Genomic DNA, 20,861 nt, shown 5'->3' on the forward strand with positions numbered 1-20,861 from the left:
GACTTTATTAAGGGTCTGACTGTTATCATATGTGGCATGTATATTGCCAATGAGTGCCAAATCTGGACGGTACAATAAAATCTGCTGAAAATGTTTGGGAAAATGTGTTTTTGGAGGCAGATTTATTTGACCGTTAGCTACCGTTATTGACATCGTAGTTCTAACCAATTTTAAGAGGTGGCAGCACCGCTCATCAAGGACAGCGTTGGCAGTTAATAGTTCATGGGCCACACACGTTTAATCATGTTGACGAACGTTGTTGACTGACAAACAAAAACAAAACTCAAAATTTATGCACCAGATGTTTAGCCTCAACTGAAATTTTTTACCACTTCAATGGTAATGAAAGTTGCAGCTGAAATTGAAATGCTTTCTGAATAACTTTATGCGTCATTGTAGTGCACTTAACTCCTATGTTGGTTTGCTGTAACCCGACCCTAGGTTTTGAGACAGGGTAGGCAGGTAGTCAAATATTTTTTTTTATCAACAGCCAAAAAAAACACCTCAAAAACCTCAAAGACCCTTCAAAAATCAATAAAAACTTTTAAAAAAATTTTTTGTTGTTGAAAAAACCTTTCGAGTCGGATGTAAATTTACCATTCATTTTGGAGAGAACCCAATTCCCACTTCGCATCTGCTACTGCATGACAATCAACAAAGCGCAAGGCCAGACGTTCGACAAAGTTGGAGTGTATCTTCCTCAACCTGTCTTCAGCCATGGACAGCTTTATGTTGCTTTTTCCCGAGCTCGCCGCTTCTCCAGCATCACCGTTCAAATCACACCAACATCAAAACAAGGCTACCATAACAACAATGCCATAACCCAAAACATTGTGTATCAACAAGTACTATAAACAGAAAATACCCAATACCTAATACGGACAAACAGACATTTACATCTGACCATAGACATATGTACACTACATCATTAGATGACTCACAAGGAAGACATACTCCAGGGACTTTTTCCTAACATTGATTTCTACCCTCACACTTTTCAAATATCCAGGTAAATGGCAAGTTGCCTGAAGGGAAACATATGGGATAAACCAGCTCACCCTCCATGCGCGCGGAGCGCGGGTTATGCTAGTCCTGTAATATTTCTGTAGTGGCGGGAAAATAGCATTGAAAGTGACGCCTTTGTCATGTCACAATGGGGACGGGGTTCTTATAGTTCCACTGACCTGCTGCGCGAACGTGTCGGTGTCAGACGACACCAGACCAGCTAACCGTGGAGTACTTGTCTATTCGCCGGTACGTACCATATATTCGATAGTAGTCCGACATAATCTGATAATAGAGAAATGTTATGTTGTCGATCAATAATTTACTAATTTTTTTCAGTCGTCAACTTTGCTAATTTGGTCGGGTGCACCACAAATTACATCGTCCCGATCCCACTTTGCAGAGTTATATATATAAGTTGAGGATGTGCCAGTGTAGAAATTTGAAATGTCCTATGACGAAGGATTCTATTATGACCAATTGACGGTCATCGCCTCTAGAAACAGGGCGAGACACTTTCGGGTTCAGGGCGCGCGGCCGGTGCTGTCCGGTTAGCCTTTAGTCGATAATTATCGAGTTGCACTCATGATATAGAAGACAGGTTGAAAACATGGGGACGTCTAACCTGAACGATATCAGTATTTGTTCTTTCAGAAATTCGAATCATGATTCAGCAATTTCAATAGATAAAAATTTGTTCAGGCACAGTATATTTGAATTTCGGCAGCGTCATTGTGTAGACTGATATGAATGCTAAAACTGCCTATTAATGATGTCAGTGAGACAGGTTTTCATATTCATTGTGTCAAAGAAATTTCATGAATTCACATTCTGCATTGCAAATGCATTACAGTGACTGGCGTTAATTGTCATACCATCTGCTGGAGGTACGCCTTCCATATGTATTTATGTCATATCATATTCTGATATTGTCTTTGAAATGACGATACACACCAATACCCCATCTTCGCAAGAACTTGAATTCCTAAAGCAACTAGAGCTCTTTCAAAACAAAGTGAGTGCCAATTTCTTTTTCACTACTTCTTTATTAGCAGGAATTCCCCAATAAAAATTACATCCTCAGGTTCGACTCATGAAGGCCTTTCGTAATATATCCAGTTTTTGAAATAATTCTAACTAGAAATGTGGTTTTTGGCCACTTTTACGGTAATGATTTTTACCCCACTGGAGACACCTTTGACATAGTCCCATTAAACCACTGTCAACTCCAAATGAAGTGAAGTGGTTGTGAATGAATGCCAATTGTCTTGTATTGTGATCTGTCTGTTTCACAATGACTAGGCACAAGCCCAACGATTATGGTCAGGTCCATTAGGTACTATCAGGTCTGGTCAGATTACTAATCTGGGAATTCCAACACAATTATTCAAGTGACATGAAATGGCCTAAATGACCACAAGATACTTCTTAAAAGCATTCAAATTGATCACCAACCCATCACAATAATAATTGAATAGGCCTGTCAATATTCAAATTTAGATAATAATGTCCACCTTTTGTAAAAGGCCTGTTGACCACCCTGCCATGAAAAACACAATGCCCACTCATTCACTCAAAAGGTCTGTTCAAGAGATAAGGAGGGACCATGTCGTAGATGTGTCAAGCATGATCCAAATCATTACCGTAAAAGTGGCCAAAACCACATTTCTAGTTTGAATTATTTCAAAAACTGGATATATTATGAAAGGCCTTCATGAGTCGAACATGAGGATGTAATTTTTATTGGGGAATTTCTGCTAATAAAGAAGTAGTGAAAAAGAGACATTTACCAACTTTCTCCTATCAAAGGCAAAACTAAACAGATTTTTAAAATTTTAGCATTATTCAATAGCCAAGATCATTTGCTACAATCGGTGTTAGGTGAATGTGTCTGCTTAGCCTAGTTTTTGAGAAATTCAAGAAAAACTGGTGTCCATTTACTTTTGACCATGAGTGTACGTATATCTGTGTTCTCAAAGGTAATGTTGAAATTGATTATCAGGATGTATTTACACAACTAAAAAATTTCAAGTCTACATGTAGCTTTTAAAACCCAAGCTTAAACCTATTATTAAAACTTTAATTCTTATATCCCTGACCAGGTGTACAAGGGATAGTAGTCCTAGGTCTGATAGTCCGTGTAACAATAGCCCGCATTGCTAAATGTTTTGGTTAGGGTTGCGGTACAATAGATCATGCTGCTTAATTGATCAAATACAATGCTACCGGACTATGACTCCAGGGGGGCTATATCCGCTGTCACACCGGTCCTAGTGGATAGGCCTATTATATAAAATAATAACGTAGGCCTATATATAAATGCTGTTATCTAAGCAGACGAGAATTTGTTGTTTTCACTTATCTATATCCGTGGTTATACAAACATTTAGTTAGCGTGAATTGAAATTATCACGCTAACTGTTTTAGAACTAAAATTTGTTTTTTTTATCAATGTATAAACACACTGAATATGAATACTATAAATGAATGCTGTTGTGAACACCGATTGTCCATTTTTATCACTTTGACATTACTATACAGCACGGTTATTGGTACATGTATGTACATGAACATTAGCCATTACTTGTGGCAAATACTGAAGATGACGAAAGCCTGATTAAGGCGGTCGTATTGGTATGTTTCCAGGAGCCATTTTGAATGGATATTAAAAGTAGTCCCCTGATGCAGAGGTTGATTTCTGGTCTCATTTTGGTATTTTAGCCCTGCCTGCTGGTCTCTGAGGTGCGTTTCAAACCAACCCATCATGGCATCGCAAGTGCTGACTGGCGAGCTGACCTTCAAATCTCTCCCGCCTCTTGATTTATCCGTCTGCACAAAAGAGTAAGTTATTTCATGGCCGGGTCATTTTTTGCAACAATCATTTCTTTTATTTCTTTTATTTTGATAATTTAATTATTTGTTATTTCTCCGCACACCACGATGTTGGAAAATTATTGATCCCATATGCTGGTTTCTTCCCCCTTTCAGGCAAATCAAGGAATATTTCATCAACAGTTACGAGCTGAATGACAGTTTGTTTGCAACACTGAAAGGTAAGTACATCGATGTGAACGGTACCATGTGAAAATGGGGAACCACTGCTTATAACGAAGAGGTTATCTTCCTTGCTATTATCAGCAATCATCACCCGCGACGAATCAATGTCGCATTATCCGCCGAAACGCCGTCTCCCCGCGGAGACAACGGCACTTGTTTCTTAGGTGATTTAGCTCGTCATCTTCGTCAACCAACTCTTATCGGCTTGACAGCCACACCCACCAATATAGTTGCAATTTCATCGTCATGTCGAAAGAAAAACTTCCCAAATATTCAGTCTCGGGAATACACGTACAGCACGACATTATTTTGTTCCAGATGACTCGGTATTCCTCAAGTACCCTGATGTCTTACGTCTGCCACTCATTTTCTACTATGGACACACCGCGGCCGTTTTCGTCAACAAGTTGGTACTGGCTGGACTACTGGAAGTACGTATGGGAATGGGGATCTGTCCATCACTGATCAGGTCTTTAGTGGACATTTTCTCCGTCTACACCGGTTTTGATCTAATGAATTCGTAATCAGTGCGCAAGCCAGCCATAAATGTTGAATAAATTCACGAATGACAGGATATATAGTCGCGTTTGTACACTATTTTGTCTCCAACCTGTACACCAGACCCAGTCTTTCTTGAGACATCCCGCCGCTGAGGGGAAGGTGCTGATTCTACTAATGTAGAAACCGGCGGTATGCTTTAATTATATTTGGTGTATAAAGACGGGTTAAACCCACCCATCCACATCATGGTGAAACCCACATGTCCTCTCAACGAGTCCGACCCAATTGATTAATTTCAACGTATATACGCCTAATAACCAGTCATATCATCAACGACATAAATTACTGGTATTTTGTTGCCAAAAAAATTCAGTAAATCAACATTTACCTGAAAAAAGTTCATGCACATGTAAATAGAAATGCAAGGATATAGAGAGCGCAGGGAGTTTTATAACGTTTTGCACGAAAATTAGCCTGGCAATTGGAGTTTTTTCAACACAAAGAAACATTTGTTCAGATGAATGCATGGCAAAAGGAACGTAATAAATAAAACCGCGGAGTGGTTTTCGAACTAAGTGACCAACAGCTACGTTAAGTCTGCGGCTCAGCTCAGTTTTTGCCGGAATGGCATAGAGCGTTTCGCATCAAAGCTCCATAGGCCTATAATATATTACGCTCTTCTTTCAACCGACCTGCTGTTTCTCGTCTCAAGCGAAAAATTTGAAGAGAATTCGAGAAACAGAAGCTTGACACATTCAGAGACACGTCTTTGGTTCGGATCCCCTGCATGGACATGCCTTTCTACTTTTGCAGGAGAGAATAAATCTGAACTTTGAGACTCTGTTTGAAACCGGTGTGGATGAAATGCCTTGGGATGATACGGTGAGTTGTTTTCTGTAAGATATAGCATTGGTGTGCCTCAAAAGTTTAGATAATTATTTGTTATATATATTTATGTACAAGGATTGTAAACGATGAATGAGATGTTGTTGGGGTTTTTGTTGCTTTTTTGAAACGACCCCAAATGTTCTGAGCTTTTTGAACTTCCGGTACTATTTTTCATTAGTTTAACAAAAGAATAAATGAGCCGAATCGGTTGATAATAAAAATAATCGAACACATGTTGCCATTTTTGTCGTTTTTTCTTCTTCAACTATGATGTATATAGATGTGCGTACGGTCCCGATTTTTAGCCACAGAAGGGTTGCCGTGGACCCTGCCGACTCCGGTGGACATTTAAGGCATTTACCTCCCGAAGTTTTCCTTCTTCTATACTGGATGTCGTCCAAAGCTAATCCCGCAGGCCAGTCTCCACTCAAAACATGGTATGGCTGCCTTATTTCATCATTTTTGGATAGCTGGCCAAGTTACGTCATCCACACCGTTCTTTCTTCCAACCCAGGAGAACTTCCGTATGGGAGGCACCATCGACTGGCCAAGCGTTCAGGAGGTGTACGAATATCGATGTCAGGTCCGAGAAAAGATACTTGAGTTAATTGACGAGACTACACTGGAACTGCCAATCAAGTTTGAAGACCCATTCGTGAGTCGCCCATCAGAATCAAAGTATTTTCAATATCCTCTGATTGTTGCATTGCCAACTCTCGTCTGACTGTCGATCTAATACGAAGATTTTTCGAGGTCTGTCCTTCATCTTAGTCCAACGGCTTCCATAACATCAGCATCAGCCGTATCTGATACTACAAATTACGAAGTTAATTGTACTTTTTCATTACAGTGGGCGCTTGTAATGGGCTTCGAACACGAACGGATTCACGTCGAGACTTCGTCCGTTCTTATTCGACAATTACCATTAGACATGGTCATAAAACCGGAAGGTTTTGCCAACACTTACGCGCCAGCTACTCATGGTAGGTACACTCGAACATTCTCTGGGAGCGTACCTATGGACGGAAAAAAGCCGCAAGAATAGGTCGAATAGGTCAAAATGTTGTTGTTGAAAATGTCACAATAAGTCCTTATCCTAGTGCAACATAATCATTACATCTCATTCCGGTTGTTATCAGGCCTCCCTGGTGACCCATCGAATGATTGTGATATTAACATCGACCGATAAATTGATATATTAACCTTTTGAGGGATGACTTTGCTAAATCTGTGCGTGTGTATTATACGTAATCAGTTCGTACCGGCCCATCTGAATTTTCAGGGGATGGTGTTGAAGAGAATCGCATGGTCAAAGTTGAAGGCTGCGATGTGACCTTGGGCAAGCCAATTGACTTCCCCTCTTATGGCTGGGACAACGAATATGGAAAACTGGACTACAGGTATAAAGCACTTTTCAACAAAAAGCCGATGTCAACAAAATTCGCTACAAAAAACAATAAAAAATAAGTGATTCCAGGTACTTTGTCATTTTTGGCTGCAAGAAGATGTCGATGACGCACTGGACAATTTACACAATACAGAAAACTCAATACAGAAAAACCCCATGCGGCATTATATTTGCTCAAACCATTCCAGAGATCACAGACATCCAGAAGTGTGCAGAAATTCATGTATGGTTGACAACTGGAGACACTAAAGCCCGTAGCACACTAGCCGCCAACTTCGGCGTTCACAGGCGTTTTTTGCCAACTTCGGCGTCGAGAGGCGTCAGCTGAACGCTTCTTGTCGCCAAAGTTGGCGGCTAGTGTGCTGCGCGGGCTTAACCAAGTTGGCAACTTGCGTGTTAGTGCAAGGCGGCGGTTTCGCCAGAATCAGCGATGTAGATCAGGCTTGCCCTTCTTGAGAGGATTAAAATCCACAAAAATCCTATCATAAAAATTGATGGTCGGGCCTTCCCGCATATCCCGGCCACCACAAAGCTCTGGCGTAGATGGAGTAAGGCACCTTTCATGAAATACACGGCTTGCTGTAATATCTCGCCAGTGACTCAGTTTTTTCAAGCAATCAATATATGAATTACGAATCTACTTCCAGTGTTCCGCCGTTTGAGGCAACAGAATTCAAAGTCACCAACCGAGAGTTCTTAAAATTTGTTGAGGCAGGCTGTTACGAAGACAAGTCATTGTGGTCAAAGGAAGCTTGGAGCTGGTTGGCGTACAAGAAGGCCAAGCACCCAACGTTCTGGGTCTGTGATGAAGGATGCAAGTCCGGCTGCGGCCGTGACCTTGACGGTTACACCCATTGTAATCTACCGAAACAGGATGGTGACAAGAAAGAGTTCAAGTAGGAAATTCCAATCCCAATTTTGCTTTATCTTCACCTCTCAATGGGTACTCAACTATGTATCATTCAGATGTCAGATAAAGGCTACAATGTCAACTTTCGATAATGTTAGGTCATGGTCTCTAAGGTGTATTGATTGAATCACTCAATCAAAAGTCTTTATGATTAAGGTCAGTGCAAGATGTCCGTTTAGGTTTGATAATTAGAAAAATATAATCTGGAAGATAGGCTACTCGTTTTTGTGGCCCACCCAATGTTACATATATACGTCTGTGAAGCAAGCGAATCCAATAGAAACAATTCTGATATACTGGTCGTTCTTCTTATCCATACTATGAAAGGTGAAGTCATTTATTTGGCTAAACAGATAATACTTCGTCAATTTTAGATTACGTCTGATGTTCGATTTGGTTGACCTGCCAATGGATTGGCCAGTCGTTGTAAACTACCACGAAGCCAAAGCCTATTGTGCGTGGAAGGGTCCTGAATACAGACTCCCTACTGAGGCTGAACATCATGCAATGAGAGGCACAATGGTAAGAAAGCTAGAAAGGTATTTTGCTTTGAAGATCGACCTCTTTGGTGTAGATTCAAGCCAACAGCACCTGACAATAAAAAAAAACGATACCAAATATATGCTATTAACAAACGTTCATGTTTTCTTTTAGAATTTTTATCAAGTGTTCAGTAATAGATAATAACGAAAGGATACTATAGAGACAGGTAACTCCAAACTACGCACATGGTTTTCTGTCACATATAACGGTTCTAAATACACTTGTTTTTATCGTTCGTAAGCCCGACTCTTGATGATATCAGATATCAGCAACTACATGTATATCCTTGTATATCAATTTCAGTCTAAACAGGTTGAAAATTATGATATATAAGGGGTTGAGAATTGCCGTTGTTATCATAATGTTCTGTAAGGTTTTTAAGTCTACTACATAACTCCGATTATTATTAACCATGGACTTTGTCTCGTACTCCAACCAAACACAAACAATGATATTATGAAAACACTTTGTTCAACTGAGTTTCGCTGTGACAACTTTGCCATTACTGCTTGGACGTCAGTCAGCTGGTTCGATGTGCGTCTGTCACGCTACAGGTACTGAGTAGGCCAACATAATGTAGGCTGAAGCAAAATGATAGTCGAAACCAGAACATACCGGCAGTCAGTAATCAGGCCAGGCCAATGACTAGCATGTCAATCATAGGCTTGATTATTGACCTATTATATTGATTTTACGAGATGTAGGAAATGCCATTAGGACTATTGTCATTGGACACTTTTTCTCCTTTATCCAGTTAGTGGTAGTTGTTTCAGAAGATCGAATGAAACCGAGGTTTTTAGGGGTTAGCTATACTTCGAGGTGTTGACCATAGCATTACAAAAAATGTATTTAATACTTCTTACCTGTCTTTTTGACAATTACGTCAGTGGTAATGCTTTTGTCGCAGCATCGACCAGTGCCAATAAAATATCAATTAAATTAAGAATAAAAGACTATCATAATCATATAATTATGACACTAGACCGGCCTTGTCTTTCCCAATGCTGCGATCAATGAAATCCTCGTACCCTCTTGTTTTCACTGACCCCTGAACAAGTATGAATGAAGAAATGATTGTCCCGAAAGTATACTCCACTCACAGTTTGTCTATGCATATAATTTCCAACCAATTATATACATGTACATGTACATATTCATTTTCAGAAACCTGTGTCTGAGGGCACATCCAGTGATCCGATATATCAAGATGACCACGACTTCAACATGAATCTACGATACTTTTCATCTACAGTAAGTCCAATTAGTTTAGGCTACTTTTATTCTCAAAATGGCCTTGGTATTACGGGTCAATTTGTTTCTTCGTTATTCGTATTTCAAGTCATACGGTAGAAATTGCATGAAGAGAAACGTACACACCTATCGTTTAAGGTATATATAAAAATGTACGTTCGTTTTAAAAAAACGCCATGAAACGCGTTACCCATTCTTGCAGATTGATACGAAATTTATGAAATATTACATTGGCAACAAAAATGTAACCCTTTATGTGCCTTTCCGAACTGAAACCAATGGTCATAATATTGTTGAAATGTGTAAATATATACAGTACGTATGTAGACAAATTCAATTGTCAAACATGTGAACGAACGGAGAATAGCCAGTGAAAGAAGATATATAGATGTTTGTTCATAACTACCAATGTATACAATTACATAAAAAGAAACTCAGGGCTATTGCTTGCAAGCATCAGCAGCCCTCAAGAAAATGATTCCTATCTGAAAATGATTAATTTGTCGGCTTTTTTCGTCAACCTATTTATTTTTATCCTCCAGCCTGTCAATATGTTTCCTCCTACGGACGCCGGCTTCTACGATGTGTTCGGCAACGTGTGGGAGTGGATAGAGGACCACTTCAACGGCCTACCCGGTTTTAAATCTACCTACTTGTACGATGACTTTTCAATTCCTTCCATGGCCGGTGACCATACTCTCATAATGGTATGTTCCATCTCAGTACCTCCCGAAAACAAGTGTGTACAATTGCATACCGTTCAAAATCAGATAACCAGCAACCCAATTCACCCGTCTCCTGGCAGGCGCACTTGTTGCGATTTCTTTTTTTTATGGTGATCGTGGTTACTGAGAAAATCGCAGTGTGAGTGGTGGACACTGCCCTTGCCTTTTCCGTCCGTCTGTTGATGAAAAACAGATGTCGTACTAAAGTCGAGGCCACTATATCACAGGCCTCACCTCAAAAGTACAAGTAAGTGGCAATCACGTAAGTGAGGTGATTCGCAAGGCTCAGTCTCTAAGGTCTAGTGAGAGGTTTCATTTGCTTTCATTTCATTTGCAGGGCAGTAGTTGGTACACACTAGGTAGTTACTGTTCTAGGTTTGTAAGAAGCTACTTCCGGCGCCACTTTTTTCAATTCAGTGGCTTTCGGTTATGCAGAAGTGTTATGCCTCTTGCGGTGCCTATGCCTGTGGCTCTCATTGAGAGACAAACCTGGCAGAATGAAGAAGGTAGGGTATAAAATAACATCACTGTACAGCATTTGTACTTTTTTTGTCCGGGAATGCTCCCATGCTCCCTTGTAAGAACCTCAATTCTTCCAGGGTGGATCCTGGATCTCTACGGGCGACGAAGCTTCTCGGTTTGCGCGATACGAGTTTAGGAGGCATTTCTTCCAGCATTGTGGCTTCCGACTGGCCAAATCGTCGGATTCAACCGTACCAATCCAGCTTCCAGTCCGGTTAATTTTAAACACTGCCCTTTATCCGCTCCGAGAAGGTTAGTTAGTCGTACTTGCAGCATTTCTTGACCAATCAAGCCTTTGAATGAAAAGGGAAAACAAGTGAATGTACTTTGTAAAAGAAACTCGATCTTTTTGGTATTCAATCATGAACAATAAATGTGTCTGAATTAGAAAAGAGCGCCTTACTCCGAAGTTATTCTATCTCTAAGAACAAGATCGTGATTATACCACAACATTTTTTATTATTTTCACCATCAACTCGTGAACTTCAAGAACGGATTGGTCGACTGAAAATCTACTAACCTTTTGAAACACTATGTATAGACTCGTTAGGTAATGTAATGTAATGTAATGTAATGTAACATTTATATAGAGCGCCTGTAAGGCTGATGTTACATAGGAATGAGCTACTCACGCCACATTTTTCATCGACTCACGGCTCATTTTCACGTGTCACTCCTCATTTGTCACGAGTGACCGCGGCGGTTTACATACAGATCATTTTTCGCTCGTTCATTTGTCACTTGGATTTTCTCGGCGACGCACATGGACTCAGAAGAAGAAGAGATGGCAGCCATGCTGCTCCTGAATGAGAATAGAAAACGAAAGCGGAGGCGACGGACGAGAACAATGTGGTACATAAAAGTGCTGCATGTTTGCATTTTTTGTTTCTCATTTCCAATCGAAATTAGCTATTGTATTAATGTGTAAACTAATGAAAATGCCGAAAAGTAGCTATACTCACAGTTTCGAAGGCGATATCACTACAAATGCACATGGACGTCCACTTTCTTTGCCAGCTCATTTCACAAAGAATGAACATGTCCATTCATCGCCTCACGCGTGAAATGACATGAAATGACGTGAGGCGACGAATGCGGGCAAAACTTACAAAATTCACTTCAATGAAAACAGGTCAATAGGTTTTCCAATGTCCATTCATCAGCTCACGAATGACAAGTGACAAATGAGTCGTGAGTCGATGAAACGTGAGGTCTATGTAACTTCAGCCTAACTTATGCCTTACTTTGTGTGAAAGTACTAATATGACATATAGACCTAATATTCACCGGGAACCAGCCTTTATCCTTTCAGTAACATTGTAAATCTCTTGCTTATTTTAATGTGAAATAAAACAAGATCATTCTAGATTGCTTCCATGCTAATGGACATATACGTCATGTACGTGGTTGTCGGTCGCTTGGACCAGCGTCGTTTGTTAATGCATGTTCACGGTTTTTTAACAAGGTGTTATTGCCAGAAGTTGCCAAGAGCTTCACTATGATAATTGGTCATTTCCAGCTTTGTTGTTTTTACATCTGACCGGAAGAAAGTTGTAAAAGTTTGGCACTTGAACAAGTTTTTGTACATATATTCAGTTGAAAAAGGGGTTTTCATAAAGCATACCGCGAAGAGTTCCACAACATCCCCTCAATAATGTAATGCTGAATTCCTTTTTACGCCTTTCTCCAGGTGTTGAATCGCCCCTCGACCTTGAAAAGTACAACATCAAGCGAGTAAAGAGTTCCAATACCCAATTCTCTGAGGAAAGCTACGAATACCTCCTGAAAACGATAGAGAGCGAATACAAGGCAGATGTTGTTGACGTGGTGGAGGTGATTGAGGAGTGTCAGCAGAAGATTAAAGAGGCCGGAGTCTCTACTGAACGGGTGATACATCTTGGTTGTAAGACTGGCCGAGGAAGCTTTGAGCTCTCGAAGTACTTTGACAAGGTAAGCACGTTTTAACGTTGTTAACGGGCGATACGTCATGGCAGCAAGACTGGCCGGGGGGGGGGCTTGGAGCTCTCAAGTACTTTGACAAGGTCAGCAAGTTAAAGAGGTTAAATGCCGCGATATAGCGATGATCAGTGGGGGCAAATTCTATCATATGATCGTGATTCACTAACGAAATGGCGGTGTTTGACAACGAAATTGATGGCATTTCTAACGCAAAAAGTTTAATTGGCGCTTTTAACTGATTGAAGGTACTTGGAATTGATTTCTGTGGTTCTTACATCAACGCCTGTCAGAAGTTACAGAAGAAGAGGACCATTCGCCTGAATGGATTGAGTGCTGACCTACCGAAAGGAGCCAAACCGTCAAGGGTGCTCTTCAAGCAGGTACGATCAAAGGAAGGAGTGAAAGAAATGTTCTGTAAATCGACGGATATCGGCGGTTTTCGAAATATGTCGACCGTCTTGAAAGACTAAATCTAACAAAAGATTACATCGCAAATTTAGAAATGGTCTTAGCTGTTGGAGATGTTTGTAAAAAAGATGTAGAGCGAATTGCTAATTTTGCATCTGGAACATACTGTACATTTTCCAAAGTCTGCTATAAAATTCATATGACTTTCTTATGACTTTTTTCAGTTGACGTGGCTTCCAAATGAAGTTGATAACAGCGAATTTGTTTTACTGAGCTGCATTGATCGTGCACTGAATCCGAAATGTAAGTAATTCATGGTCACTGAGGACAATTGTTATACTACCGGAAAGAAGAGTAATATGGTCTTCATTTACTTTTGCAATGGTACATCTTTTATCATCAAGTGTGTATTTTTCTTTCAGCTTGGACTTGCCGCTTGAAAGAGATGGTTAAACGAAATGGGCTTTTGGCCGTTACATCAGCAGACGGATGGGATGAGACGAAACTTCTCCACCCAGACTATTTGGGACTAAGGTGAAATACTTTTCCTGTATTTGGGGCGAAAGTCATGTTAATTATCAACAGTCTAGACATATACCGGACATTCCACTTTCGTTCAAAGGTCCGTACTAGTGAAAGAGAAGAGAGGGGACATAACAATATTGACCATTTTTGCTACGTGGTTCGCTGCCCACAGTAATGACAAAGCAAATATTACATTGTAAGTCTGATACATTATTATAGTTTCAAATCGTCTTCATGTGGCCGGCCTGTAAGAACATCAACTGTATGTTTTTTTACTTGGCTTTCAGATTCCAAGTAGCTTTCAGCCCAGTTGAGCTGCCATCAGGGACCGTCATCACATTCTACAAACACCGATAGTGTCAGAAACGGATAATCTGCACGTGAAAAAGAGGCTCAGCTGAGAAAGCCCCAAGACGAGTATTTACAGTGAACCACATAGTCCCTGAAGATTCCTGGTATACTGTATAAAACTGCCAAAAAGATAGAATTTTCAGTTATTTCGTCGGAATTCAAAATCGGCTTAGTTTTTTTCACTTAAAAACACACTTTCTAATTTTCATTTTTGCAAAAATCTCCCTTATTCGCTAAATTTTGCATGCTTTGAAGTGAGCAATGGATGTTAGACCATTGCCATTTCATATATATGAGACCTACGATGTCGACTTTTTTGACATATTTGTGGATAATACATGTATTTTTTCTTTTTTGTCAATGAATCATTCCAAGCATTACCTTATACTATTTATGATCTTTTGATTTTTCCTCTTCATGTATTCAATTTGAGGAAGTCGTTTGACATTTGTTGATTGTTGGTGTAGTTAACGATGTATCTTATGCAATATTAAAAATTCGTAGCTATAGATTTTTTGCCATAACAAGCAAACTACTGTATCGAATCACTATATTAGTGACTTCACAGCGACAGTGCTTCTGAATGCTGTTCCCCACACCAAAATTGATTCCGGTTTCAAAGAATCATCAGATCTTTGAGCGAGAGGGCATTATTGGTGTCCAAAATTTGAAGCTTGTATATGGTACGTGGGGAACTGATTATCGATGTGTATAACCATTATGTGATTGTAGTTGAGAGTTAATTACGGTATGAATAATATCGCCTGAAGTGTAGGCATTTAGAGAGTACTGCTTTGCCTCTTTTGCCTTTTACCAGCAGCAAAAGGATTTTTCTAGAACCAGTTAAGATTTCTCTTACAGGAAAAGTGCAATCCGAACTAATGACACCTGCCAAATACTTTCCTGCGCCGAAATACTGTGAAAAAGGAATGCATTGTGTAAATATGCACTTTATCTTTTAAAACATCAAGCCCAACAGTTAAACCTTTGGGTACTGCATGCGTAAAGGACATATAAGCGAATGTATATTATTCAAGAATCAAGAAATAAATACAACTTGAATTATTGCTGTCTGCTTTTATTCTGTTGGTATCTTTTTGTTCTTCTTCAAAATCTTACTGGAACTCCACATAACAGAGTCTGAGGACAGGGAACATTTAGCCATGTTAGACACACCCAACATCGCAGTCACTCGCATTCTGTCAAGGATACCAAACGTATTGTCCAACGTTTGATGATTTATTTCTCATTAGCTAAAGCGATATTCGCAGCAGACGGCTTTTCAGAACGTTTGCGCCATCTTGATCGCCACCAAGTCTTTGCCATCGCAAGAAAGCCTTTGGGCCCAGACAAACTCTGTCTGACAGGTGAACTGTGCCGTGTCATCCGGGAGCCATTCAAATCCTCGGTTATACATGTAGCGACAAGAACCTCCCAGGGGACAATACGAATAAGACAGCAATACGTCACGCCTGGCGGGATGAGCAGCGACTTTTCAATGGCCCCGTCCTTTGCTAATGAATGCCTTATAACAATATTCACATTATGAATTCTTAATGGGCCATATTTGCCATAAATCAATGGTGTATGCGCGTAATGTGGTAGTCGTCTATTTAATGTATGCAATTCACAATTCATTTAAACTGTCCCGAGAATACCATGATATATAATAATGTATTCAAAACGCTGTTCGCAGTTTGTGTGTTCCATCTGATATTTAATCAAAGCCCCTATTGGGAGAAGCTTTTCGTATTCAGACGTAGTGCCGAGTATATGAGATATAATGGACGCGGTATATAACGCAGCAAAGTCGAAATTCTCATCTGAGTTAGGATCCATGCAATGAAGTACATCGACAAAAGAAAAGGAAATTCTTGAGAACAAATTCCGTTATTTGTCTTGCACAGAGCTGAGAGCATCGTAAGTAACTTTGTACTCGAATGTTATTACTGATATATGTCGTATACAAAATATCGAGAGACGGATTATATTGAAAACAACTGGTACCAGGATGTATAATTATCACCAGCGCAATATACAGCGCCCATTCATAATTTTGTTGCTGTGATACAACATTATTAGTGGAGTATCCGCGTAAAAAAGAAATATCAACCTAAATCTATTTCTTTTAGGTCAGATGGAGTCACATCTGCGGACCGTGATGTCGTTTTGTCCAGAGACGCCGCGCCAGCGGATCAAATTAATTCTTGGTCTAGTTTTCCTGAGTCTTTTCTTCGTCATGGTGCACAACGGGTTCAACAGCCATGAAAGGAGAGCCATGGAAAAGATCAGGCGTAATAAGGAGAATACGTTCCGTGGCGCTTGGAAGAGAAACCGAAATGACAAGTCTCCACGACAGAATATATACGCCGATGAGAGAGCGCAGTTTAAAAATCTAGTGGGTGCGCACGGAGAGGAATTAACCAAAGAAGCGAAGAATGCTTTAGTTACTTATAGACTGAGCCCGCAGTATTCGCATCTAAGAACCCAAGCAGCTGACTTACTTACACAAGTGCACAATGTGGGCCAGAAGCGGCGACTGAATTATTTCCTTTACGGAGAATCTCTCCTCGGCTCTTGGTGGCATCATGACATGCTTTGGGGCGACACTACGGTGGTCGTCTTCATCGGATCACGGACAAGGACAGAATTTCGACAGGGGTTGCAAGCGCTTCCCGGCTACACCATCACCGATCGAGGGATATACTTCGAGTTCAAAGTCAAACCACCAAAGACATACGTAAAGCTAATCCGTAACCATGAGAGGCTAACGAATGCAAGACTTCGCATAGAATTCTATAATGAAAATATTACACATATCAGAGAGTCAGTTGGACGCCACCCTATTTCCTTTAAGAAGACTCTGTTCTTTCCAAACCACAAGCGTCCATTTTGTGGTGTAAACGCCATCGTGCCACGGGACACCATGGCTGTCCTCCAGATATTATTCGGTCACAATGACCTCTATCCACAACCCCCGCTAGGACATCGAGATGAAATTATCCCTCAAGATCATCTCTTGAAGAATGGTGTGAAAGTGAAATGCAAATCTTTAATCGGGGTGGTTCCTTTCGTTGATCGAGTCATGACGCTTTACAATAATGTGACGATGGTAAGGGAGGTGCTAAAGATTGATCGTGTGGCATTCTTGAATTCAGTTGAGCTGTCCGCACGAGGCGTTTGTCTCATCCCCGTCCGACATGCCTTGAAGTGTTATCGTACTGAAAAAAAGGATCACGGGGCTATCGTGTAGGGGATAAGTTGAAGTTGCCAGTCACAAAACAATTACCCGGATTGAATGCAGGTTCAATGTGTGCCGTTTACACAGATGTTTTGGACCCGATGTCGCTTTTTTAGCTCGTGTTGCGGCAATGTTATTGATTGTTCTAAATGCTTGGTTGTGACTAGGCGAACGGTCCTTAGGTCACAGGATAACTTACCTTGTGTACACGATGAATGATATCAATAAATATATAGGTCTTATAGATATTCAGGCGTGTCCCTCTTAAATCGGCCTTCAGTAACCATCCTGAAGATATCAGGGGCTAATGATCGCTTCTCCGGCCCTCTCAACTGACACATGTATGTAAGGATGTACAGTACTGCAGTGTCTGACGTTTGTCTTTGGAGACAAGGGCGTCACAAGCATACCCTGCTATACACATAGCAAGAGCAGTCAAATGGTAACGTCATTTGGTATTTAGGGTGTACAAGGGCACATTCCCAGTATAAAAACAGACCGATCCTTTTAAGATGCTGATCAGAGAACTGGACCTCAGCTCCTGTAGAACACAGCACCTAGTAGGATGTTGAGAATGACTACACTCGGCCACCTCTCCTGGACGTGGAATTGGTACCAAACTGCATGTACAAAATTGAAGTAAAAACATTTGCTAGGCCTATGGCTTAGACTGTGAAGCCAGCCAGGTGCTGTTCATTTTGCTTTAAACCCTGAGTTGTCAACAAATACTTGAGCTGGGTTGTGACAAGGAGCTATTTTTGTGACTTCTCCATCTGGTCAGCTGGGCTATCTGTAGTTGTGCCATTGTTTAAAGTACACTTCTCAACTGACACATGTATGTAAGGATGTACAGTAGTGCAGTGTCTGACGTTTGTCTTTGGAGACAAGGGCGTCGTCACAAGCATACCCTGCTGTACACACAGCAAGAGCAGTCAAATGGTAACGTCATTTGGTATTTAGGGTGTACAAGGGCACATTCCCAGTATAAAAACAGACCGATCCTTTTAAGATGCTGATCAGAGAACTGGACCTCAGCTCCTGTAGAACACAGCACCTAGTAGGATGTTGATTATTACTACACTCGGCCACCTCTCCTGGCCGTGGAATTGGTACTGAACTGCATGTACAAAATTGAAGTAAAAACATTTGCTAGGCCAATGGCTTAGACCTACTGTGAAGCCAGCCAGGTGCTGTTCATTTTGCTTTAAAACCCAAGATGTCAACAAATAAGGAGCACATTTCACCGTTTGTACAGTAGTGCAGTGTCTGACGTTTGTCTTTGGAGACAAGGGTGTCGTCACAAGCATACCCTGCTGTACACACAGCAAGAGCAGTCAAATGGTAACGTCATTTGGTATTTAGGGTGTACAAGGGCACATTCCCAGTATAAAAACAGACCGATCCTTTTAAGATGCTGATCAGAGAACTGGACCTCAGCTCCTGTAGAACACAGCACCTAGTAGGATGTTGATTATTACTACACTCGGCCACCTCTCCTGGCCGTGGAATTGGTACTGAACTGCATGTACAAAATTGAAGTAAAAACATTTGCTAGGCCAATGGCTTAGACCTACTGTGAAGCCAGCCAGGTGCTGTTCATTTTGCTTTAAAACCCAAGATGTCAACAAATAAGGAGCACATTTCACCGTTTGTACAGTAGTGCAGTGTCTGACGTTTGTCTTTGGAGACAAGGGCATCACAAGTATACCCTGCTATACACACAGCAAGAACAGTCAAATGGTAACGTCATTTGATATTTAGGGTGTACAAGGGCACATTCCCAGTTTGAAAACAGCTCGAGTGTTGTGTGGTAGTGAACTATCCTGCATAACAAAGATTATGATCAATGGACCCTTCTACTTGGGGTGCAAAGGTCAGTACACGGTCTTGTAGTCAAACATAGAGGTTATGGTCGTTGCAACTTTATGCATAATCCCACTAGGTAAGATGACCTCAGGGGTGACTGTAACTGATAACACTAAAAGTGTTTCATTTCCAACTTCCACTGGGGTGCAAGTCATAGGAAGGGTTTTTTTATTTGATCTATTTTTCAAGGTCAAAACATGATAAGCACAATGGCTCCGGTGAAAAGTTCCGATTAGATTAGTGATGGTGTCCAAAGAGGCGAGTCAATAAGAAAAACACTGTTTCTCTTTCAAAAGAACTTTATTGTTGTACATTCCAAGGAAGAAGCATGACGAATTAGAATGTCGTGTAGGAGGAAACCCGCATTCCGGGAGAAAACCTACGCAATCGGAGGGAGTCGCCATCTCCATCACACAGGTGACAGGTGCTTATGTTTAAAATGACTTCATACATTGTACATTAGTCAATGATTGTAGTCAATCATTTTTTTGCTGCACCACTCCGAAAGCCCAATACAAGATGAGGACCAGGAGATAGGATAGTAGCAATATCCCCCTAAGACATGGTCAACATCTTTACAAAATGTCACAGAGAAACACTGATATTGATAAGTGTCCTTGCAACACAATGCTAAATTGAGATCAAACACAATAGACTCAACTACTCCACCACAATGGTTTGAGTTAACAGTAAACCTCTCCAAGCATTCATCATGTTTATCATACATGAAGAGCTATTGTATTAAAACCTATTGTTCATGCCTTCCGGGTGAGCCATGTTAGCTGACAATAGGTTTGGTCACTGCTATTGACTTGCAGGACCCAATTTGAATAACAAAAGAACCACCTTTTTCATGGGCACTGGACAGAGCTTGCTGCCACTTAGCATGACAAAAGGAGCAATTCTGACATGTTATTTGCATGACAAAAGAGGTGACCTTGACAGGGCAAAGATTAAAAGTTGGCTTTGCCCTATTTTTTGCCAAGTCATGGAGTCTAGATCTCATTTAGACATTTTACAAATAATTAGTTTACATATAGGATTTACAAATACATTCATACAGGACAAAAATGTTTAAAAACGTTTAAAAGTGACGTTTTTAAATTACGCTTTTCTCGATCATTTCAGTATCAAGTCCAACCAAAATTGTCATGACTGGTTTAGAAGATTAACTTTCCCAACCTGCAGAACATGACAATGCCCTTGCAATGAAAGGTCTTTTGAATAAAAATTAAAAAAGACTGAACTTTGTTCCTGTATAACCACTCGGGTAGGATCAGTCTTGTTTATCAACTTTTCAAAACTTTTCATCATAAGAATAGCAAAAATCCAAACTTTTGATATTCTGGCAAGTTTCATTTTCAATAAAACAGTGAGAGTTTAACTGTTTCAGTTCAATTGTAAAGATGTATTTCAAGATTTTTTGGTACTGGGTATTGCCCGGGTAGGAAATTATGGGGAGGAAATTCATATTCAACATATCACTGTTGGTCAGTTGTCTCGAGCATGAAGGTACACGTACTGAGCAACTGATCCAGCCAGTGTGATATTGCATCCAGGGCATCGGAGCCCAGGCCATGTCAGTTGATTCTGTGGTACTGATGAGATCGAGAAACAGTATGAAAGGCCTACGGTTCCACCAGACACATGTGTTCTTGTTTCGTGGGGTCAGCGAAACAAGAACACATGGACCCCATGTCT

General features: G+C 40.6%; 2 protein-coding genes across 3 annotated transcripts; both read left to right on the forward strand.

The window, feature by feature from the left end:
• Positions 1-1,097: 1,097 nt before the first annotated feature.
• Positions 1,098-15,118, forward strand: LOC135485961 (uncharacterized). 2 transcript variants are annotated; one of them, XM_064768393.1, is made up of 18 exons: positions 1,098-1,254; positions 3,727-3,846; positions 3,994-4,058; positions 4,381-4,493; positions 5,377-5,445; positions 5,966-6,106; positions 6,302-6,434; positions 6,734-6,851; positions 7,507-7,755; positions 8,144-8,291; positions 9,477-9,563; positions 10,106-10,270; positions 10,626-10,794; positions 12,501-12,760; positions 13,015-13,149; positions 13,402-13,480; positions 13,600-13,711; positions 13,990-15,118. In XM_064768393.1, the coding sequence occupies exons 2-18, from the start codon at positions 3,770-3,772 to the stop codon at positions 14,057-14,059; spliced, it is 2,190 nt and encodes a 729-aa protein (XP_064624463.1). In that variant the 5' UTR covers positions 1,098-1,254; positions 3,727-3,769; the 3' UTR covers positions 14,060-15,118. The 2 variants fall into 2 exon arrangements, with proteins under 2 accessions (XP_064624463.1, XP_064624462.1); XM_064768392.1 differs by lacking the exon at positions 10,626-10,794 and adding an exon at positions 10,888-11,062.
• Positions 15,119-15,723: 605 nt separating this feature from the next.
• On the forward strand, positions 15,724-17,534 carry LOC135486407 (uncharacterized). The gene is made up of 2 exons (XM_064769167.1): positions 15,724-15,973; positions 16,186-17,534. Exon 2 carries the CDS (start codon positions 16,191-16,193, stop codon positions 17,304-17,306), a length of 1,116 nt encoding a protein of 371 aa, XP_064625237.1. The 5' UTR covers positions 15,724-15,973; positions 16,186-16,190; the 3' UTR covers positions 17,307-17,534.
• The last annotated feature ends 3,327 nt before the right edge of the window (positions 17,535-20,861 follow it).

This window comes from Lineus longissimus, chromosome 4 (assembly GCF_910592395.1).
Source record: "Lineus longissimus chromosome 4, tnLinLong1.2, whole genome shotgun sequence".
Classification (NCBI taxonomy): domain Eukaryota; kingdom Metazoa; phylum Nemertea; class Pilidiophora; order Heteronemertea; family Lineidae; genus Lineus; species Lineus longissimus.

What these genes read in the sequence shown, in the direction of transcription:
- LOC135485961 (XM_064768392.1), top strand. Translation starts at nt 3,770, where the DNA reads ATGGCATCGCAAGTGCTGACTGGCGAGCTGACCTTCAAATCTCTCCCG. An exon ending in TTACGCGCCAGCTACTCATG is followed by an intron (nt 6,435 to 6,733) that starts GTAGGTACACTC and finishes CTGAATTTTCAG; the next exon opens with GGGATGGTGTTGAAGAGAAT. An exon ending in TCGTGCACTGAATCCGAAAT is followed by an intron (nt 13,481 to 13,599) that starts GTAAGTAATTCA and finishes TTTTTCTTTCAG; the next exon opens with CTTGGACTTGCCGCTTGAAA.
- LOC135486407 (XM_064769167.1), top strand. Translation starts at nt 16,191, where the DNA reads ATGGAGTCACATCTGCGGACCGTGATGTCGTTTTGTCCAGAGACGCCG.